This window comes from Melanerpes formicivorus, unplaced genomic scaffold (genome assembly GCF_026170545.1).
Source record: "Melanerpes formicivorus ecotype bairdi unplaced genomic scaffold, bMelFor1.0.p_v2 SCAF_29, whole genome shotgun sequence".
Lineage (NCBI taxonomy): Eukaryota > Metazoa > Chordata > Aves > Piciformes > Picidae > Melanerpes > Melanerpes formicivorus.
In genome coordinates, this window is record NW_027142381.1 from 8,074,784 (window position 1) to 8,091,807 (window position 17,024).

Here is a 17,024-nt window from a genome sequence, read left to right on the forward strand (position 1 = left end):
ATATCTAACCTGCTCCTGAAGACCTTCAGCAGTGAGAAGCAGAAGAGTCTCAAAAAAAAACCAACCCAAAGCAATCCAAATTGCCCTCAGCCTTCTGAGCCACAAGGGCACATGGCTGGCTCATGGGCATGCTGCCAGGTACTTCCTTGCATGCTGGGTGCTGGCTACTCCAAATGGATTCAGATGGAAGTGATCTTGAACTGCAACCATGCTCAGTCCTACAAACAAATGGTTTTCATTAAAAAATAGCATGAAAATGCTTTCCCAAGCATAGAAACACCTAGAGAGAGGCCCCAGGGCTGCACTTGGGCCACAACTACCCCAGGCAGTGCTACAGGCTGGGAGCAGAGTGGCTGGAGAGCAGCCAGGCAGAAAGGGACCTGGGGGTAGTGGCTGACAGCAGCTGAACATGAGCCAGCAGGTGGACAAGAAGGCCAAGGGCATCCTGGCCTGCAGCAGGAGCAGTGTGGCCAGCAGGAGCAGGGAGGTCATTGTGCCCTGTGCTCAGCACTGGTTAGGCCACACCTTGAGTCCAGTTCTGGGCCACTCAGTTTAGGAAGGACATTGAGAGACTTGTAGGTGTCCAGAGAAGGGCAACAAAGCTGGGGAGGGGTCTGGAGCACAGCCCTGTGAGGAGAGGCTGAGGGAGCTGGGGTTGCTTAGCCTGCAGAAGAGGAGGCTCAGGGGAGACCTTCTTGCTCTCTGCAACTCCCTGAAGGGAGGTTGGAGCCAGGTGGGGATTGGTCTCTTCTCCCAGGCAAGCAGCACCAGAACAAGAGGACACAGTCTCAAGCTGTGCCAGGGGAGGTTTAGGCTGGAGGTGAGGAGAAAGTTCTTCCCTGCAAGAGAGATTGGCCCTTGGGATGTGCTGCCCAGGGAGGTGGTGGAGTCCCCATCCCTGGAGGTGTTCAGAAAGGGCTTGGATGTGGCACCTGGAGCCATTTTAGTCATGAGGTGTTGGATGATAGTTTGGACTTGATGACCTCTGGAGTCTTTTCCAACCTTGTTGACTCTATGAGTCTTTTGGATTTAACCTTTGGGACTTCAGCTTTTGGCCATTATGGCTTTATTCTTTAACCTTTTGGACTTAAACCTCTCTTAACTTAGAAAGAAAGGAAGGAGAATGAAACCAAGCAACGACAGCAATCACCCATCAGCAGGAACCTTTCCATCATTCCCTTTGGTGGAAATCCCCAGGCAAAACCAAAGCAGTGAAGCAGGCTTCCAGGGGAAACACAAAACGAGGCAAGTTCTGATGAGAGGAAATAAAACTCATTCCAGAAGGTTAAAAAAAGGGTTCTGAAGTTTGAGCACCCCTGGAGAACAGAGATTGGCCAAAAGGAACCAGGGCTGCCAGGCTGGGGGCTGGGTTACCCCCAGAGCTCAACTCCCATTGCCTTGGAACCATAAGTACCATCAATAATTGCTCCTCAGTGCTCACCCAGAGCAGCACACTGCTTGCAGGGCCACAAAGCTGCTCCCTCAGCAGTGCCACTTGTGCATTTGGTTTGGCATTCTGGATTCCAGCAGGATCCTTAGGAGCCAGGAAGGGGGAGGTGGATCAAGAAGTGCTGAGATTTGAACATTTTAGACTAGTGGAAGGGGAAACAACAATAAATAAATGCAAAGGAAGCCAATCTCCATGATGTGCTTGTGCTGAAAGGTCTGAGCTGCCTGTGCATGGTGTGCTGGGGATGCTCAAAGAGAAGAGGAGCTACATGCACAGGCTGATGGTGAGAGCCCCAGCAGGCTCTTGGCCAACACTAAGTGTTTACATCTGCCTAATGCTCTGCCAGGAGGATCCATCCTTAGCACAGCCACACCTCCACAAGAGCTACTCCTAGCACATATGCTAAGCACAGTGGCCAGACAGCAGCTTTCTTACATGATGCTGAAAGCCCTAAACAGCAAACCAGAGAGCTTTGATCTGGGCTGTTCCCTCTTGGCTTTACAAAGATCAGTAATGCTTCACTCCTCTGACACCACTCTCAGCTACTGTCAATGAATGTCACTAAGAAGAGTAAACTAAAACTCACAGCTCCCTTATGAGGTAGTTAGGGGCAGATTCTCTCCATTTTACAGCAGAGAATTGAGCTGCAGTACAGCTAAGTCCATGGCACTGCTTGAACCCAGTCCTCCTCCCAGTATTTTGCTCTAGGAAGATCACACATAAAAAGCCATGAGTGAAGAGTACAAATGGAGGAGGATTCCTAGCAAAATACAGAAACTTTGCCTGCACCAGCTGACTTCATCCTGTTGAAACAGTGGCTTCAGAGAAGGTCCTGACAACTGCAGTCCAACGAGGTCTGAAAGGCTGAGATGAGCTCTTGCTGCTCTGAGCTCACTCCTTGGGCAGAATCTCACAGACTTTCACAAAAAGCATGACCAATGAGATCATCTGGCAAGACTCTTACACTGAGTTCTGTCAGGGAGGAGCAGAGCTGCCCCAGGAGGAGGCCAGGCCAGGAGCACTGGATCACAGGGCAGGCCTGAAAGCATTCACTGCGCCGGCTGCAGAAACTCTGACGTGAACACAGCCTCTGCATAGTCCTCACAAACATCCTGCAGCTCTGCTGCCACATCACAGAGGGCTTCTTCTGTCAGTTCATCTGCAAGACTAAGGGGAAGGAGGGGGAAAGAAAGGAGAAGGGTTCAGGAAGTCAGATTTCAAACCCTGTCCCTCGATCAGCTGCTAGCACTGCTCGGACTTGAAAGGCACCACCGATGCTTTTTCATTCCTTCTACCGGTGAGCCTAAGGCAAGATCTAAGTACCACAGAGCCCCAGAGTGGCTCAGGTTGGAAGGGACCTCAGAGATCATCTGCTCCTACCTTACCATGGCCTGGGATGCCTCTCAACTACACTCAGCTGCTCAAGGCCTCCTTCAGCCTAGCCCTGAACACCCCCAGGGAGGAGATATCCACAGCCTCTCTGGGCAGCCTGGTCCAGTCTCACCACCCTCCTACTGAAGAACTTCTTCCTCAGCTCCAGTCTAACCCTGCTCTCCCTCAGCTTCAAACCATTCCTGTCTGGACACCCACAGGAAAATTCCCTCTGCAGCCTTCCTGTAGGATCCCTTCAGGTTGGATGAGGCCTTGAGCAGCTGAGTCTAGCTGAGAGGCATCCCTGCCTGTGGCAGGGAGGTTGGAGCAGATGGCCTCTGAGGTCCCTTCCAACCTGAGCCATTCTATGGCTCTATTTGGAATTTAAATGTCCCCCTCCCCACTCCTTTCCTGAATCAGGACAGAGAAACCTGTTCATCAGCTGACACATGGACTCAAGCCCCACAGAGCCAGTGCAGATACCTCTCAGCGATCTGCCACGGATCAAAACTGCCAACTGCCTCGTGGCAAATCACTTTCAAGTGTTGCCTGTATCTGCTGCTGTACTCAGAGATGCTCCTGAGCATGGCCTTGGGCACAGAGAGAGCCACACAGCACTCCTGCCATTGGGAATTCCGAGTCCAAGGCTGCAGGATGTCAGTTCCAGTCTGCAGCTTCTCCTCTGCTTCTTCCTTTTCATCAATAGCACTGGAAATACAAAACAAGCAGTAAGCCACAGCTGAGTGTTCCAAGTGTCCTGGGGAAGGATCAGAAAACCTCTTCCAATAGTAACCATCATCATCTGCAATGAAAGCAGGCAGCTCCCAGGCCCCAGAGCTGAAGGTGGGGCTGAACATTCCACTTACTTGCTATCAAAAGGCTTCCCAAAGTAAATGTCCCTTTCTGGCTCTGTGTGCCCATTTGCTTTGGTCAGCTGCACTGGATGAGGAGAGGCAGGTCTCTGAGCTACTGATGCCAGCTGTTGTTCTAGAAGGAAGGAAATCACATGGAAAATTGTTACTTGGGATGAGAAACCCCAAAATTTCCTTGCAGGTAGGTCCTCAGAGAGGCTTTTGCTTCTTTTAAGAGGAAGCTCTTCCGGTAAGTAAGGTCTTGAAGGTGAGAAGCTCCTGGAATGCAAATGCAACCTAGGATTTGCAAGAGGTCAGTGTGCTAAAGGCTGAGCAGTTTAGGAAGTCTGCCTTAGGTACAAACAGTTTGGTGTCTCAGTGGATACTTCTAGAGGTGAGCTAGAAAACACCACTCTGAAGCTAGTGCAGTCTGTTCAGCTGGGCACTGAACCCAAGGCATGGCAAAAAATACCCAACAATGCCATCTCCTCTGCACAAAAAGTCATTCCATTTGGGTAGAAAGATGAATGCTAAGGAAAGACAAAGCCCTGGACAAGGGACATCATTCAAACTAGCATTTGATGGTTGGAAGCATGTGTTCCAGACTCCCATCCCTCAGCTGAGCTGCACCAGGAGTGCTTCCCACCCAAATGGAGCTCCAGTAAAGGCAAGGAGAAAATGGCAGCCACAAAGGTGATCCAAGGGCTGGAGCACCTCTGCCATGAGGACAGGCTGAGGGAGCTGGGGCTGTGCAGTCTGGAGAAGGCTCCAGGGGGACCTTAGAGCTGCCTTCCAATAGCTGAAGGGATCCTACAGGAAGGCTGCAGAGGGACTTCTCATGAGGGTGTCCAGAGGCAGGACAAGGAGGAATGGTTTGAAGCTGAGGGAGAGCAGGGTTAGGCTGGAGCTGAGGAAGAAGTTCTTCCATGTGAGGGTGGTGAGACTCTGGCACAGGCTGCCCAGGGAGGCTGTGGCTGCCTCCTCCCTGGGGGTGTTCAAGGCCAGGCTGGATAAAGCCTTGAGCAGCTGAGGCTAGCTGAGAGGTGTCCCTGCCCATGGTGGGGGAGGCTGGAGCAGATGATCTCTGAGGTCTCTCAGAGCTCTCAAGTTCCAACCTGAGCCCTTCTGTGCTTCTCCCCAGAGAGATCCTTCCCCCTTTCAAACACTGACTTTTATATCCTTGTTTTAGGAGCAGTGAAAGGAGCTCCTAGAGAAAAAAGAAGGTATCTGGAGGGTGCTACTTGATTAAACATAATTCAGTGGTTTGTTTTCAAACCATGTGAATCTAAAGACAGACATGAGAGGACAAAGAAAGTAGATCCAGCAGGGCCTTACCTGTTTGCCCCTCCTGGGCCCAGGCTGCGGGGTCGCTGTACACGATCTGGGTGAATCTGCGGCGCACAGCCTCCTGGGCCCTCTGGGGTGGAACAGGCAAAAGCAGTCAGCCAACACACACAGCTCTGCTGGGCCAGCCAGGCTTTGCTCCATGCAGCATGCAGACACTTAGAGAAATTACAGTGTCTGGAGACTACAAGAAACTGGGGCTAATGAGAGGGGAAAAAAGTCTTACTTCAATTTCTTCCATTCTTTGCAGCATTGCCTCCAGACTGTGAGTGTCAGCCACAGGCACAGCTTTGGTCTGGAGGCTCTCAGACTGCTCTGTACCCCACAGTTCCTGAGCAGCATCTCCCAAAAGATCATCCAGTAGCTTCTCACTCAGGTTATCTGCATTTGCTGTGACCTGCTAGTTAAAAAAAGAGACAACAACAATCAAACCCAAACAGCCCCACAGCCAATGCAAGCCAAATCCCAGAGTGGCTCAGGTTGGAAGGGACCTCAGAGATCATCTGCTGCAACCTCCCTGCCATGGGCAGGACACCTCTCAACTAGACTCAGCTGCTCAAGGCCTCCTCCAGCCTGGCCTTCAACACCCCAAGGAGGAGGTATCCACAGCCTCCCTGGGCAGCCTGTTCCAGAGTCTCACCACCCCCCTACTGAAGAACTTCTTCCTCAGCTCCAGTCTAACCCTGCTCTGCCTCAGCTTCAAACCATTCCCCCTTGTCCTGTCTCTAGACACCCTCAGGAAAAGTCCCTCTGCAGCCTTCCTGTAGGATCCCTTCAGGTACTGCAAGGCAGCTCTAATGTCCCCCCCCCCCCCCCCCCCAGAGTCTTCTCTTCTCCAGGCTGAACACCCCCAGCTCCTCAGCCTGTCCTCATGGCAGAGGTGTTCCAGCCCTTGGATGATCTTTGTAGCCTCCAACAGCTCTGTGTCCTTGCACAAATAAGAGCTGCATTAAGCTGAGAAAAAACCTGTGTGTTGCCCCTTGATTAAGATTTCACAGCTCTAAAGGCATCCCCCAAAGAGTGGCATGAGCTTGATCATACTACCTGTGTCCTGTCTACTAGAGGTTCTAAGTTCTCCTGTGCTGCCATCCCAACCTTGTCTGCACACTGGGCTGGGGCAGCACTTTGTGACCTACAGGGGAAAAAAAGAGAACAAGTGACAAATGGACTCTGAAACCTGATACAACATCAGGAACTCAAAACCCCAGACCCATTCATTGTACTTTTTGGGGTCTGGTGGGAGTGAGGAGAAGACCATATCAGATTTGACACTGATTATTAGATCCTCAGACTAAGTCATTAGCTTCATTCCTCTGCTTTCTCTCCTGCTAAGGTCAGTGAACAGCTTCATTCTTCCTGAGGTTTCAGCTTCAAGCCATGGTAGTCATCAGAAATAAAACAGTACCACAGAGGGTTGGAGATTGCACACTGACAGCTGAAGGATGACATCATGTGATCCTGAGTGCTAGTTCAGGAGGCTTGCAAAAAGCCTTGGAGGCAAGATTCCTGGTGACTCAAACTCCATGAGCCAGGAAAGGCTGTTCAGAAGCAGGGATCTTCAGCTATGTTTCTGCTGAACAGTGCTGAGAGGAGCTCCTCATCTTACCATGCACACTGCCCAGCACAGATCCAGCAGCTGGATCAGTGGTCAGGTCTCACACTGCCACCACCAGCAGCCCCAAAGCAAACTCAGCCTGGGGAGCCCTGCTCTGCAAGATGCTGAACACAGCTCAAACCAAACCCGCACTCTGTTCATGGGCAGGACAAGGACATCTTGTCCTTCTGGAACAGGAAGATAATCTTCATCTCCTTAATGCAGTGCTGTGCATCCCCACTCTGCATGCTGTGTCAGTGCCCTGCCCAGCACAGCTTGGCCTGGATCTCCCAGACAGCGCTGGGATCTGAGCCAGCCAAAAGCACAAAGCAGCAGCTCCTCCCAGGCCGGATGGGCGAGGAGGTGGGAAAAGAAGACAACCCCCAGGCAGTAAGCTGTGCTGTGCCAGCCCATTTCCCAGGGGAGACAGCAGCCTGCCCAGAGGGGGCAGGTGGTGAACGTACCGCTGGGGGGCCGCGGGCGCAGGGCGCGGGGGCACGCAGGGCGCTCTGCTCTCCTTAGCAGGCCGCTGGCTCTCCTTCAGCTGGAAGGCTATGGTGGGCTCCTGGAACCGGGCACGCCTGCCCCCAGCCTGCCCCGGCCTCCTCTGCAGAGATTTCAGCAGCCCCTTGAAATGCACAGAGTGAAAACAGACTGCAGCTGTTGAACTTGCAAAGCGTTTTGCATCCTGCTTCAGCGCTCCCCCGAAGGCCTGCCTGCTGCCTTTGCCGCCTGCCTGCTGCCTTTGCCGCCTGCCTGCTGCCTTTGCCGCCTGCCCCCTGCCTTTGCCGCCTGCCCCCTGCCTTTGCCGCCTGCCCGCCGCCTTTGCTGCCTGCCCCCTGCCTTTGCCGCCTGCCTGCTGCCTTTGCTGCCTGCCCACTGCCTTTGCCGCCTGCCCCCTGCCTTTGCCGCCTGCCCGCCGCCTTTGCTGCCTGCCCCCTGCCTTTGCCGCCTGCCTGCTGCCTTTGCGGCCTGCCCGCTGCCTTTGCCGCCTGCCCGCTGCCTTTGCCGCCTGCCCGCTGCCTTTGCCGCCTGCCTTTGCCCCCTGCCTTTGCCGCCTGCCCGCTGCCTTTGCCGCCTGCCCGCTGCCTTTGCCACCTGCCCGCTGCCTTTGCCACCTGCCCGCTGCCTTTGCCGCCTGCCTGCTGCCTGCCTGCTGCCTTTGCCGCCTGCCTGCCCGCTGCCTTTGCTGCCTTTGCCACCTGCTGCTGCCTTTGCGGCCTGCCCGCTGCCTTTGCCGCCTGCCCGCTGCCTTTGCCGCCTGCCCGCTGCCTTTGCCGCCTGCCTTTGCCCCCTGCCTTTGCCGCCTGCCCGCTGCCTTTGCCGCCTGCCCGCTGCCTTTGCCACCTGCCCGCTGCCTTTGCCACCTGCCCGCTGCCTTTGCCGCCTGCCTGCTGCCTGCCTGCTGCCTTTGCCGCCTGCCTGCCCGCTGCCTTTGCTGCCTTTGCCACCTGCTGCTGCCTTTGCCGCCTGCCCGCTGCCTTTGCCGCCTGCCCGCCGCCTTTGCCGCCTGCCCGCCGCCTTTGCTGCCTGCCCCCTGCCTTTGCCGCCTGCCCGCTGCCTTTGCCGCCTGCCCGCTGCCTTTGCCGCCTGCCCGCTGCCTTTGCTGCCTGCCCCCTGCCTTTGCCGCCTGCCTGCTGCCTGCCTGCTGCCTTTGCCGCCTGCCCGCTGCCTTTGCCGCCTGCCCGCTGCCTTTGCCGCCTGCCCGCCGCCTTTGCCGCCTGCCCGCTGCCTTTGCTGCACGGATGACACATGGGGAGGACTTACAACTGATCTGAAGGGAAGCAGAACTGTGCTTGCACAAAGCACGAGCTGAAGCCTGCAACCACTGTTTCTGCAAAGTTTCCATTTTTTCAGCGTTGCTTTTCATGGGGAGAAGAGGCAGAATCCCCTCTCCTGCCCTGCTGCCCACACGCCCCTGGATGCAGCCCAGCACACAGCTGCCTGCTGGGCTGCAGGAGGGCTCTGCTGGCTCCCAGTTTGCTTCTCAGTCACCAGCATCCCCAAGTCTCTCTCTTCAGGGCTGCCCTCAACACACTCTGCACCCAGCCTGGATTTGTGCCTGGGACTGGCCCGACCCAGATGCAGGCCCTTGCACTGGGACTTGTTGAACCTCATGCAGTTGACACTGGCTCACTTCTCAAGCCTGTCAAGATCCTTCTGGATGCCATCCCTGCCCTTCAGCAAGTCCCCTGCCCTACACAGCTTGGTGCCATCAGCAGACTCACTGAGGGTGCCCTCAGTGCCACTGCCCATGTGGCTGACAAGGATGTCTTACATTTATAACAGTATCACAGTATAACCAAGGTTGGAAATGGCCTCGAGGATCATCGAGTCCAACCTATCAACACAGACCCCATGACTAGACCATGGCACCAAGTGCCACATCCAAGGCCAAGGCCAAGTAAGAGCAAGCATCAATCCTTTTGCCACATCCATACCTGTGATTTGCTAGCTAAGCACATCCCTTCCTTCTTCAAAGGGCCACCTTCAAGGCTAGGATCCTTTTTTCCAGCTCCAGCTCTCACCAAGGCATCTTTGCTTCCTCGGGAAGTGGAGCTGGGGGGTCCTTTGCTCTCTGGAGTAGGGGGGTCCTTTCCTTCTGGGGATTTACTGTGCAATGGATGAGCACAACTGTTTGCCTTCTGAACTGCTGGAAGATTGGCAACATGTCAGTGCTGATCTCTATCAAAAAGAACAAACAAACCTTTAAGTGGAAAGGATTTAATAATGCAAAATACAAACCAGCCAAGAGGCTCCTGGCAGCTGCAGGTTTCCTAGGCTCTGGTCTGTGCTGCCCCTTTAAGAGGAGAAGTTTCTGTTCTCTTTTTGGAGATGGAAGCTGCTTTCTGGCTGGAAATGCCTCAGTGTTACTTGGAGATCTGCCCTGAGATGCTGCAACACATTTCTTCACCTTTTTGGGTGTTTGTTTCTTTTCCAGCAGTGACTCCAGATCCTGCACCACATATTTAGAACTGTAATCACTCTCTCAGTAAAACTGAGGTAATAATGAGAAGCAAATCCAGGAGATTCTAGGTAGCTGGAGCTTTTTTGTTGGCTTGGTTTTGGACTGACAGCTTGTTTATGCAAAAGCTTCATCCTACTATTAACCTAACTCTTACAGAGGAGGCTTGCATTTCAGTTTTGACAACTGACTCCAGCACATTAGCTGCTTACAGCCATTCAGAAAGAAATGGACACAAAGGCTGTGGACAAAAAGGTAGAGCAGAAGGCTCCCATAAGACAGGACACTTCTTCCCATGTGAAGTCCAAACTTGAACAAATCACAGAATGGTTTGGGGTGGAAGGGACCTCCAAAGGTCAGCTAGCCCAACCCCCCTGCAGTGAGCAGGGCCATCCCCAACTAGCTCATCATGAATTAGGAACATGACACACACATTTATGCATCAGAAAATATGGCCTCTAAAATAAGCCCCAACCCAACAGCAAGCAACTCTGCCACCTCCTGAGCACACAGGGGAGGTTGCAGCCTCACATTTCACTCCATCTTTTCTCCCTTAGCTAAAGCAAAATGGTTGTTTTTCCTTACCTCAACTTGCAGCAAGATATCTGTGATGACATCAGAAATGGAGGAGGCCCCTTCCAGCCTGGCAGAGCAGAGAGACAGCTGTCGAATCAGACTGCCCAGCTCCCTGTAGGGGGCAGGAACCTGCTGCTCTGCTTGATCTGCAAAATGATTGGCAAAGGTGTGCAAGGCTCTCACGGCTCCCCTGTGTGCTGCTGCCAGCCTGGACGCTGCTTGAGACTGGGGAGGTGACAAAGAAATGCTTTAATTGCTGTAGTGTCTAAGAATCTTGGTCCCATTCAAACAGCTCCTGCCAAACTGGTATGCTGAAACACTCAGGCTTGGGGTTATCCTGATGGGCATGAGGCCATTTGTGAGACAAAACAAGTGATCTGCTAAAGGAACTACAGAAGAGTACTCAAACCAAGTATCCTGCCAGCTTCAGATCACAGAGCCTGGGTTATTCTGATGTCTCTCCTACCTATGCCAACAGAGTACCTGCAGGCATGGGCTTGGGGCTAATGTGCAACAACTGCCAAACACAGAACAGTCTCCATCCAACATAAGTGATGGAAAAGCACAAGAGAAGGAGGGGACAATATTGGCCAAACAGGAGGCATGACCTCAGTGCTGTCTGTCTGAAAGATGCTGAGCAGGGAAGAAAGGAGGCTGATAAAACTGAGTGACATCAACAGGAAGTGAAAAACCCTCTAGTGCCAGTGTTATTCACAAAAGGAAGTGGGATGAAGAAGGAATTAGAAGGCAGATAACAGCAGAAAACCAACAGCCCTCCTCTTGGCTTCAGTGTAGACAGATAAGAACTGAAGAGAAGATGGAAGCAGCAATGGCAGTATGAGAGCAAAGGAGACACAGCCCTGTGAGGAGACAAAAGGTGCAAGATCCAAAGGAAACCTCCCTTCTGGAGAGGGCTGAAGTGTACCCTAGATAACCAAACTCAGGTAGAACTACATCTTACCTTTTTAGTATGTTTGATTTTATGAGCACTCAGTTTCTCTAAATCATCCTGAATTTCTTTCACCTGTTTATCAAGAGAGGAGGAGGGGAGAGGAAAGTGAGTCAGACTCAGCTCCATGTCTATAAATGAACGACTACCCTTCACTGCAACATCTGAGTGACAGTCCGAGCTTCCCAGCTGCGCTGCTTACCTTGTTGTCACGAGAGGATTAATCACACCATGCAGCTCTAAACTAGAATGCCATGGAAGTTAGAGACAGCCTGATGGTATTTCTCTGGTTTCAGTTCACTTCTCTCAAGCCCAGCCCCCCCTAGATCCCAGGCTCAAATGCCAGCTCCTACCTGCTGCTGGAGCACATACAGCATCCGTGCCGACCGCGCCGCTTGCTTCTGCCTTCTAGCACAAACTCTCTGCTCTTCATCAGGATCTAAAACTTCTCTCTCTCTGCCTAAGAAGCAAGAAATGTGAAGTTTTACACCTCCATTTAACATGGGAAAATCCCAGCTAAGCCATAACAGCAAACAACTGAGCCCCAGGCCTCTTCCAAGCAGAGCCAGCACACAACATATTTTGCCAGGCTCCCCTGAGCAGTGCTGTCAGGGAGTGGTTTTTATCTCCATGTCCTGCTGCTTTTGGGAAGCTGACTGAACATTCCTGTACTCAGTAGTACCACAGGACACCCCTCAGCTACAGAGCAGCCAGGCAGCAGGCACTGGGGGTGGCTGGGCTGCAGGCAGCCTTTGCATGACTTGGTTTGGACTTCTCTCTTCTTCCTCTCTCCTCCCCTTAGAAAACTCTTTTCATCTCAACCCCTACATTTCCTTGCCTTGAATCCTTCTGTTCTCTCCCCTGGCCCACTGAAGTGGAAATGAGCACAAGTGGCACTCTGCTGCCAAGAAGGGTTGGCCCACACCAGGGTATCAGAAAGCACATTGATCATGCTACTGCACAGCCATACATGGAGTCAGGCTTGGGGAGCTAAATGTTCCCAGCTGTTGCCCCCTTCCCATCACTGGTGAGAATGTGGTTCATGATACTGCTTCTTGCAGTCTCAGTCTCTAGCCAACAGGCCTACAGACACCAATATTTTCTCACCCATATTATTAAACAGCCTACCACTAATTCAGTGTCACTGCAGGCTGGATTGGAACTCACCAGGAGCTCTGAGTGGTTTAAAGTGGTCAACCCTTCTAGCTTTTACCTACTTCTCAAAGGAGCAGGTGGCTCTCAGCTAAAAAGGGATTCTAATCCAAGCAAAAGCCCCAAACCCCAAGGAGAAAAAATGAATGAACAAACTAGTGTGCATTTAGAGAAGATAATTAGTGTTCAGCCTTACACCTTTTTTAGTCAGCTCTTCAATTTTCTGGACACAGCTCCTCAATTCCTTATGCAGCTGTCGGACTTCCTGCATGTTTTTGTCTTCTTGCCTCTTTTCATTTGGCTTAGGGTCCTGCTTTGTGCCATGGGTGGGTGAAGAGCCCAAACCAGCTGGGATTAGCTTTCCCCCTTTGGGTGTGTAGATATAAACCTTAGCACCAGAGCCGGTAGTCTCCACTTTGGAAGGCTGGCTGAGTTTCTGCTGGTATTTCATCCAAGTTTGAGACTTCAGAGCACTTTTATTTTCTAGACTTTCAGCTACCTCAGTCTTCTGCTGTTGTAACTTCTGAGCCAACAAAGGTTTACTGCCTGCATCTCCAAACACTTGCTGTTTCACTTGCTCTTTGAGACGTCTTCGTTTTATGTCCCTTCTGGCTAGCTCAACAGCCAGTTTTAGTCTCTCTTCGGATACCACTGAAAACATGCTAGAGCTCCTCAGGCTGGGCTCTTTACTCCCAGCCAGATTTCTCTGCTCATTGGAGCCTTTCAGTTTTTCTATTATGACTGGAGGGGGGGTTGAGAATCGGAGAGCCAAGTTCTCTGGAGCTGCAGGAACGTCTCTGTTGAACTGCAGCTGTTGCAAAGGGGGGGAAGAAAGATAAAAAGCTGATGTCACACACAGGACTTCACACAGGTGAGGTACCTCTAGCCCATGACAGCAAGGAAAATGGATCTCCATTTTCATATCAGAACACATTCTGCCATGGTGGTACTTCTGCAGTGCATGCAGGGAATGCATCCACTCAGACAAATGCCAGTATCTAAAAGTGTTTACAATCAAGCATTTAAATCACCTTGAAAAGAGTTCCTGAAAGAAGTCAAGCAATACCTGGGTGTGTAAAACCTTTGCTTCATTCCTGTACTGCTGGGTAGTGGATGCAAACGTTCCATCAGGCATAGCTGGCTTGCTTGGTCCCATCCCATTGGCTTGATGCTGCCAAGGCAGTTGTTTGTCCTTTGCTTACAACTATGAAGACAAGAAGAACCATCCTTTATTTCTGCCTCTCAAAACCAGCCCCAGCTCTGATGCCAATGACAGACAGAGACCGAACCCGGGGAGGCACAAGGAGGCAGAAAGCACAGCCCGTGCACTTGTCCAGGCGGCACACGAAACGGAGAGCCCAGTCCCACGGCCACGGGGAGAAGTTCCAGTTCCCATCCTGCTGTTACAGCCCCTCACGGGAAGCCGGGGAGCACCGCGCCAGGCCGTGAGGCTCTCACTGCCCGGGGGAACTGAGCACCCTAAGGATGAGAAAACCGGCGAGAGAACCTCAGTCCGGCCGTGCCTGCCCGTGGGAGACTCGGCCGCGGTGCGGCCTCCCTCCAGCCGCCCGCAGCCACGGACCCACGGCCGCCGGCCCAGCCTCCCCCCGCGGCCCAGCCCTGCCGGCGGCAGCCCCCGCGGCCTGCCGGCTCCTCGCCTCGCCCTCACAGCAACCCTCACGGCAGCCCGGGAGGGCGAGCCCGGCACCTGCGAGCCAAGCCACCCGCTGCTGCCAGGGAAGGGCGAGCGGGCAGCCCGAGCCCGGTACCTGCGAGCCAAGCCACCCGCTGCTGCCAGGGAAGGGCGAGCGGGCAGCCCGAGCCCGGTACCTGCGAGCTAAGCCACCCGCTGCTGCCAGGGAAGGGCGAGCGGGCAGCCCCGGCCCGGTACCTGCGAGCTAAGCCACCCGCTGCTGCCAGGGAAGGGCGAGCGGGCAGCCCCGGCCCGGCACCTTGAGCCGAGCCCGCGCTCAGACCTACCGGGACGCTGCTGCAGGCCGCCCCTGGCAAACGCCGCCGCAGAGGCCGCCGGGAAGCGCGCGCGGCGGCGTGGAGCTACGGCACCCGACGCGGAACTACGGTGTCCGGCGTGGGACTTGCGGCGCCGGGGCGGAGCTGAGCCTTCCCGCCGCCGCCATGGGCTGGGAGGAGAAGCAGGTCCGCGGGTACTCCGAGTTCGTGCAGACGGCGCAGAGCTTCCACGGCCGGCCCATCTTCGCGCTCTTCTGCGGCGACAAGGATGCCGAGGGCAAGAGCTGGTGCCCGGACTGCGTGACGGGTGAGGCTCCGCTCCCCGCTGCGGGAGGTCGGGGGGCGGCTGGGCAGCGTCCGACCGGCTCGGCCGTCGCAGGGTCCCCAGTACCGGCGGAACGCCCTGCCCCGGGGTGTCCGGCGCCGTGCTGGCTGCCGTGCCCGCGGGTAGCGCCCGCTCTCGCCGTGTGCCGGGGGAAGCCGCATCTCGCCGCCCTCTCTAGGCTCTGTTACCGGGGGTGGTGACTGGGCTGGGCACGGTTCAGGTGCCGAGCTCTGGCTGCAGTTGCCGCGGTGGCAGTGCGGGAGCCGGCTGTAGCGGCCGCCTCGCTAGCGAGCTCTCCGCGCTGCACTCCCTGCGCTAGCCACGTTCCGCGGAACGGCATGCAGTGTAACGTGTTGTTCGGCTGAGGCCGGTGCGAAGCCCCAGGGAACAATGAAATGCAAATCCTAAGACTGTAAATTGTGAGATGCTCTATGCCGAGGGGCAGAAGAAAACATTGCACTGAACTTTCTGGATCGTGTGCTGGCAACTGCTTGCTGCTGTGCCGAGAGGTTTGGGGACAGGCAGGGGACAGTGATCTCCCTTGTTAAAGCAGCAATTGCCCTTTACTCAGAGCTGAGTACCTTCAGGGTTGAGCATACTGTGGGTAGTCAGGTGAAACAAAAGCAGACCAAACATTAACCAGCAGCCTTGCTGGTCAAAGCAGAGCCATGTGATTCTGTAGCAGCACAGCAAAAGTATTCACTACTGATAGATGTTTTTTTCAATCACTCCAGCTGAACCAGTTGTGAGGAATGAACTTCATAACATGCCTGATGGGTCTGTGTTTATCTACTGCCTAGTAGGAGAGAGAGCCTAGTAAGTAACTCTTTTACTGTCAGCCACTGATACATAACTTTGCTGTTCATGGAGGAGAGGTTAACTGAGCGGTTGGGCCTGCCTGATCTGCCCTTTCCTGTAAGGAATGAAACATGTTTTTGAGATTTGAGGTCTACATCATCCCAAATGTGATCTATCTGCATGCTTGTTCTGACCTGTGGGTTGGGATTCAAGGGCCTTTACCTTTGCCTCATCTCTGAAGGAATTTCAGCAAGTGAACTTCAACCTGAATCTCTACAAGCTGTGCTTAACCCCTCTTCTTCCTGAACAGCTGGAAAGATCCTAACAATGAATTCAGGAAGAACCTGAAACTAACTGCAGTGCCTACACTACTTAAATATGGAACAGTAAGTGATTTTTTGGTGTATTCTGGAACTCCAGCCATCCAGCAGCAGCTTGTGGCTGTAAATGAATTAGTTAAGCATTATTTGTGTGTTTTAAAAGAGCAGACAACTAGGAACAGCTCTTCTGCTCCCACTCAGGCACTCTGCCTGGCTCAGTTCCTCCTGAAGTAACCACTCTGCTGTCTAGTCTTGTCTCTTAGAAGCACATACTAAAGTACTTGGCACGTAGTGGTTGAGGGGAGGAGAAGATTCATAGCAACACATTGTTAGCTTTGCAACTTGCAGCTCCTCCAATCTTCCAAAACCCAAAGACAGAATATTCCAGGAGTGAAGCAAGTTCTCTGCTGCCTCCTGCTTCAGGCAGGCTGCAGCTCAAGCCTTAACTTGTGCACACGATTTAAATCAGCAGTTGCTTCAGGAGATGACTCTTGCAAAGCCACAAAAACCTCAGGCATTCTCCTCTCATTCTTACACTGCCAGCTCCACCCCACCACCCTTCCCCATTTGTTGGGAGCATGGCTGAGGCTAGTTTGCACACAGGGCTGCAGGCTGGAGAAGGTTTCTGAACTGCCCCTAAACATCTTTTCCTCTGCAGCCTCAGAAGCTGGTTGAAGAAGAATGTTTTAAAGCAGAGCTTGTGCGGATGCTGTTTACTGAAGACTAAAGGCATCAATGACTGACAGAGAGCTTCATCTCAACCCCCTGCAGTGTCCTCTCAAGGAATCCTCCACTTTGTTTGGTTTTCCCCCCTCTTTACACTCCCCTGGTTAATTATCTTGCCTAGATTGAGGTAAATGTCACTGCATTCCAGATGCAAACCTTCCACAGAGCCTTGCAGCAACAAAACTAATAAATGGACCTTTCACTTTCAAGCAAACTTCAGTTTGAACATAGTCTTTCTTTCCCAAGGAGCTCAGCTCCTATGTTATGAATTTGGAGCAGCCTCCAATTACTGAAAGGATTTTAGTGTTAAATTAATAGTGAATGTAACAAGACAATCTCCACATTTTGCCTGAATCTGAGCTCATAGAGCTGCTGAAGCTGTTGAGACAGACTTTTTTCAGTGCCAGTGTTTGTGAAACCCCCACCCTGAACACTGCATCCAGTTCTGGTGCCCACAGCATAAGAAGGACACTGAGCTGTTGGAGCCAGTCCAGGGGAGGGCCACAAATGTGATCCAAGGGCTGGAGCACCTCTGCTATGAGGACAGGCTGAGGGAGCTGGGGGTGTCTGGCAGCCTGGAAAAGTCTCAGGGGGGACCTTGGAGCTGCTTTCCAATAGCTGAAGGGATCCTA

The 17,024-nt window shown here is 53.3% G+C and overlaps 2 protein-coding genes across 6 annotated transcripts; one reads left to right on the top strand and one right to left on the bottom strand.

Moving 5' to 3' along the window:
* Window positions 1–742: 742 nt before the first annotated feature.
* On the bottom strand, window positions 743–14,265 carry KIAA0753 (KIAA0753 ortholog). Of its 5 annotated transcripts, none has more exons than XM_068154868.1 (15): window positions 14,233–14,265; window positions 13,319–13,456; window positions 12,451–13,063; window positions 11,454–11,560; window positions 11,113–11,175; window positions 10,161–10,376; window positions 9,356–9,566; window positions 9,052–9,263; window positions 7,075–7,238; window positions 6,061–6,148; window positions 5,243–5,413; window positions 5,008–5,089; window positions 3,688–3,808; window positions 3,305–3,529; window positions 743–2,617 (listed from the first exon to the last, which is right to left on the bottom strand). In XM_068154868.1, the coding sequence occupies exons 2-15, from the start codon at window positions 13,406–13,408 to the stop codon at window positions 2,500–2,502; spliced, it is 2,481 nt and encodes an 826-aa protein (XP_068010969.1). In that variant the 5' UTR covers window positions 13,409–13,456; window positions 14,233–14,265; the 3' UTR covers window positions 743–2,499. The 5 variants fall into 5 exon arrangements, with proteins under 5 accessions (XP_068010969.1, XP_068010968.1, XP_068010965.1 ...); XM_068154867.1 differs by having other exon boundaries at window positions 744–2,617; window positions 5,243–5,416; window positions 9,052–9,260; XM_068154864.1 differs by having other exon boundaries at window positions 744–2,617; window positions 5,243–5,416.
* Window positions 14,266–14,348: 83 nt separating this feature from the next.
* On the top strand, window positions 14,349–16,606 carry TXNDC17 (thioredoxin domain containing 17). The gene is made up of 4 exons (XM_068154873.1): window positions 14,349–14,530; window positions 15,283–15,364; window positions 15,657–15,732; window positions 16,325–16,606. The coding sequence occupies exons 1-4, from the start codon at window positions 14,389–14,391 to the stop codon at window positions 16,391–16,393; spliced, it is 369 nt and encodes a 122-aa protein (XP_068010974.1). The 5' UTR covers window positions 14,349–14,388; the 3' UTR covers window positions 16,394–16,606.
* Window positions 16,607–17,024: the final 418 nt, after the last annotated feature.

Coding starts and splice junctions, on each gene's coding strand:
- KIAA0753 (XM_068154864.1), bottom strand. CDS start 13,408: ATGGGACCAAGCAAGCCAGCTATGCCTGATGGAACGTTTGCATCCACT. Junction 11,561..12,450: donor TGAAGAGCTGACTAAAAAAG/GTGTAAGGCTGA, acceptor CTTGCTTCTTAG/GCAGAGAGAGAGAAGTTTTA. Junction 10,377..11,112: donor AAATCAAACATACTAAAAAG/GTAAGATGTAGT, acceptor TCACCTCCCCAG/TCTCAAGCAGCGTCCAGGCT.
- TXNDC17 (XM_068154873.1), top strand. CDS start 14,389: ATGGGCTGGGAGGAGAAGCAGGTCCGCGGGTACTCCGAGTTCGTGCAG. Junction 14,531..15,282: donor GTGCCCGGACTGCGTGACGG/GTGAGGCTCCGC, acceptor CAATCACTCCAG/CTGAACCAGTTGTGAGGAAT. Junction 15,733..16,324: donor CACTACTTAAATATGGAACA/GTAAGTGATTTT, acceptor TTTCCTCTGCAG/CCTCAGAAGCTGGTTGAAGA.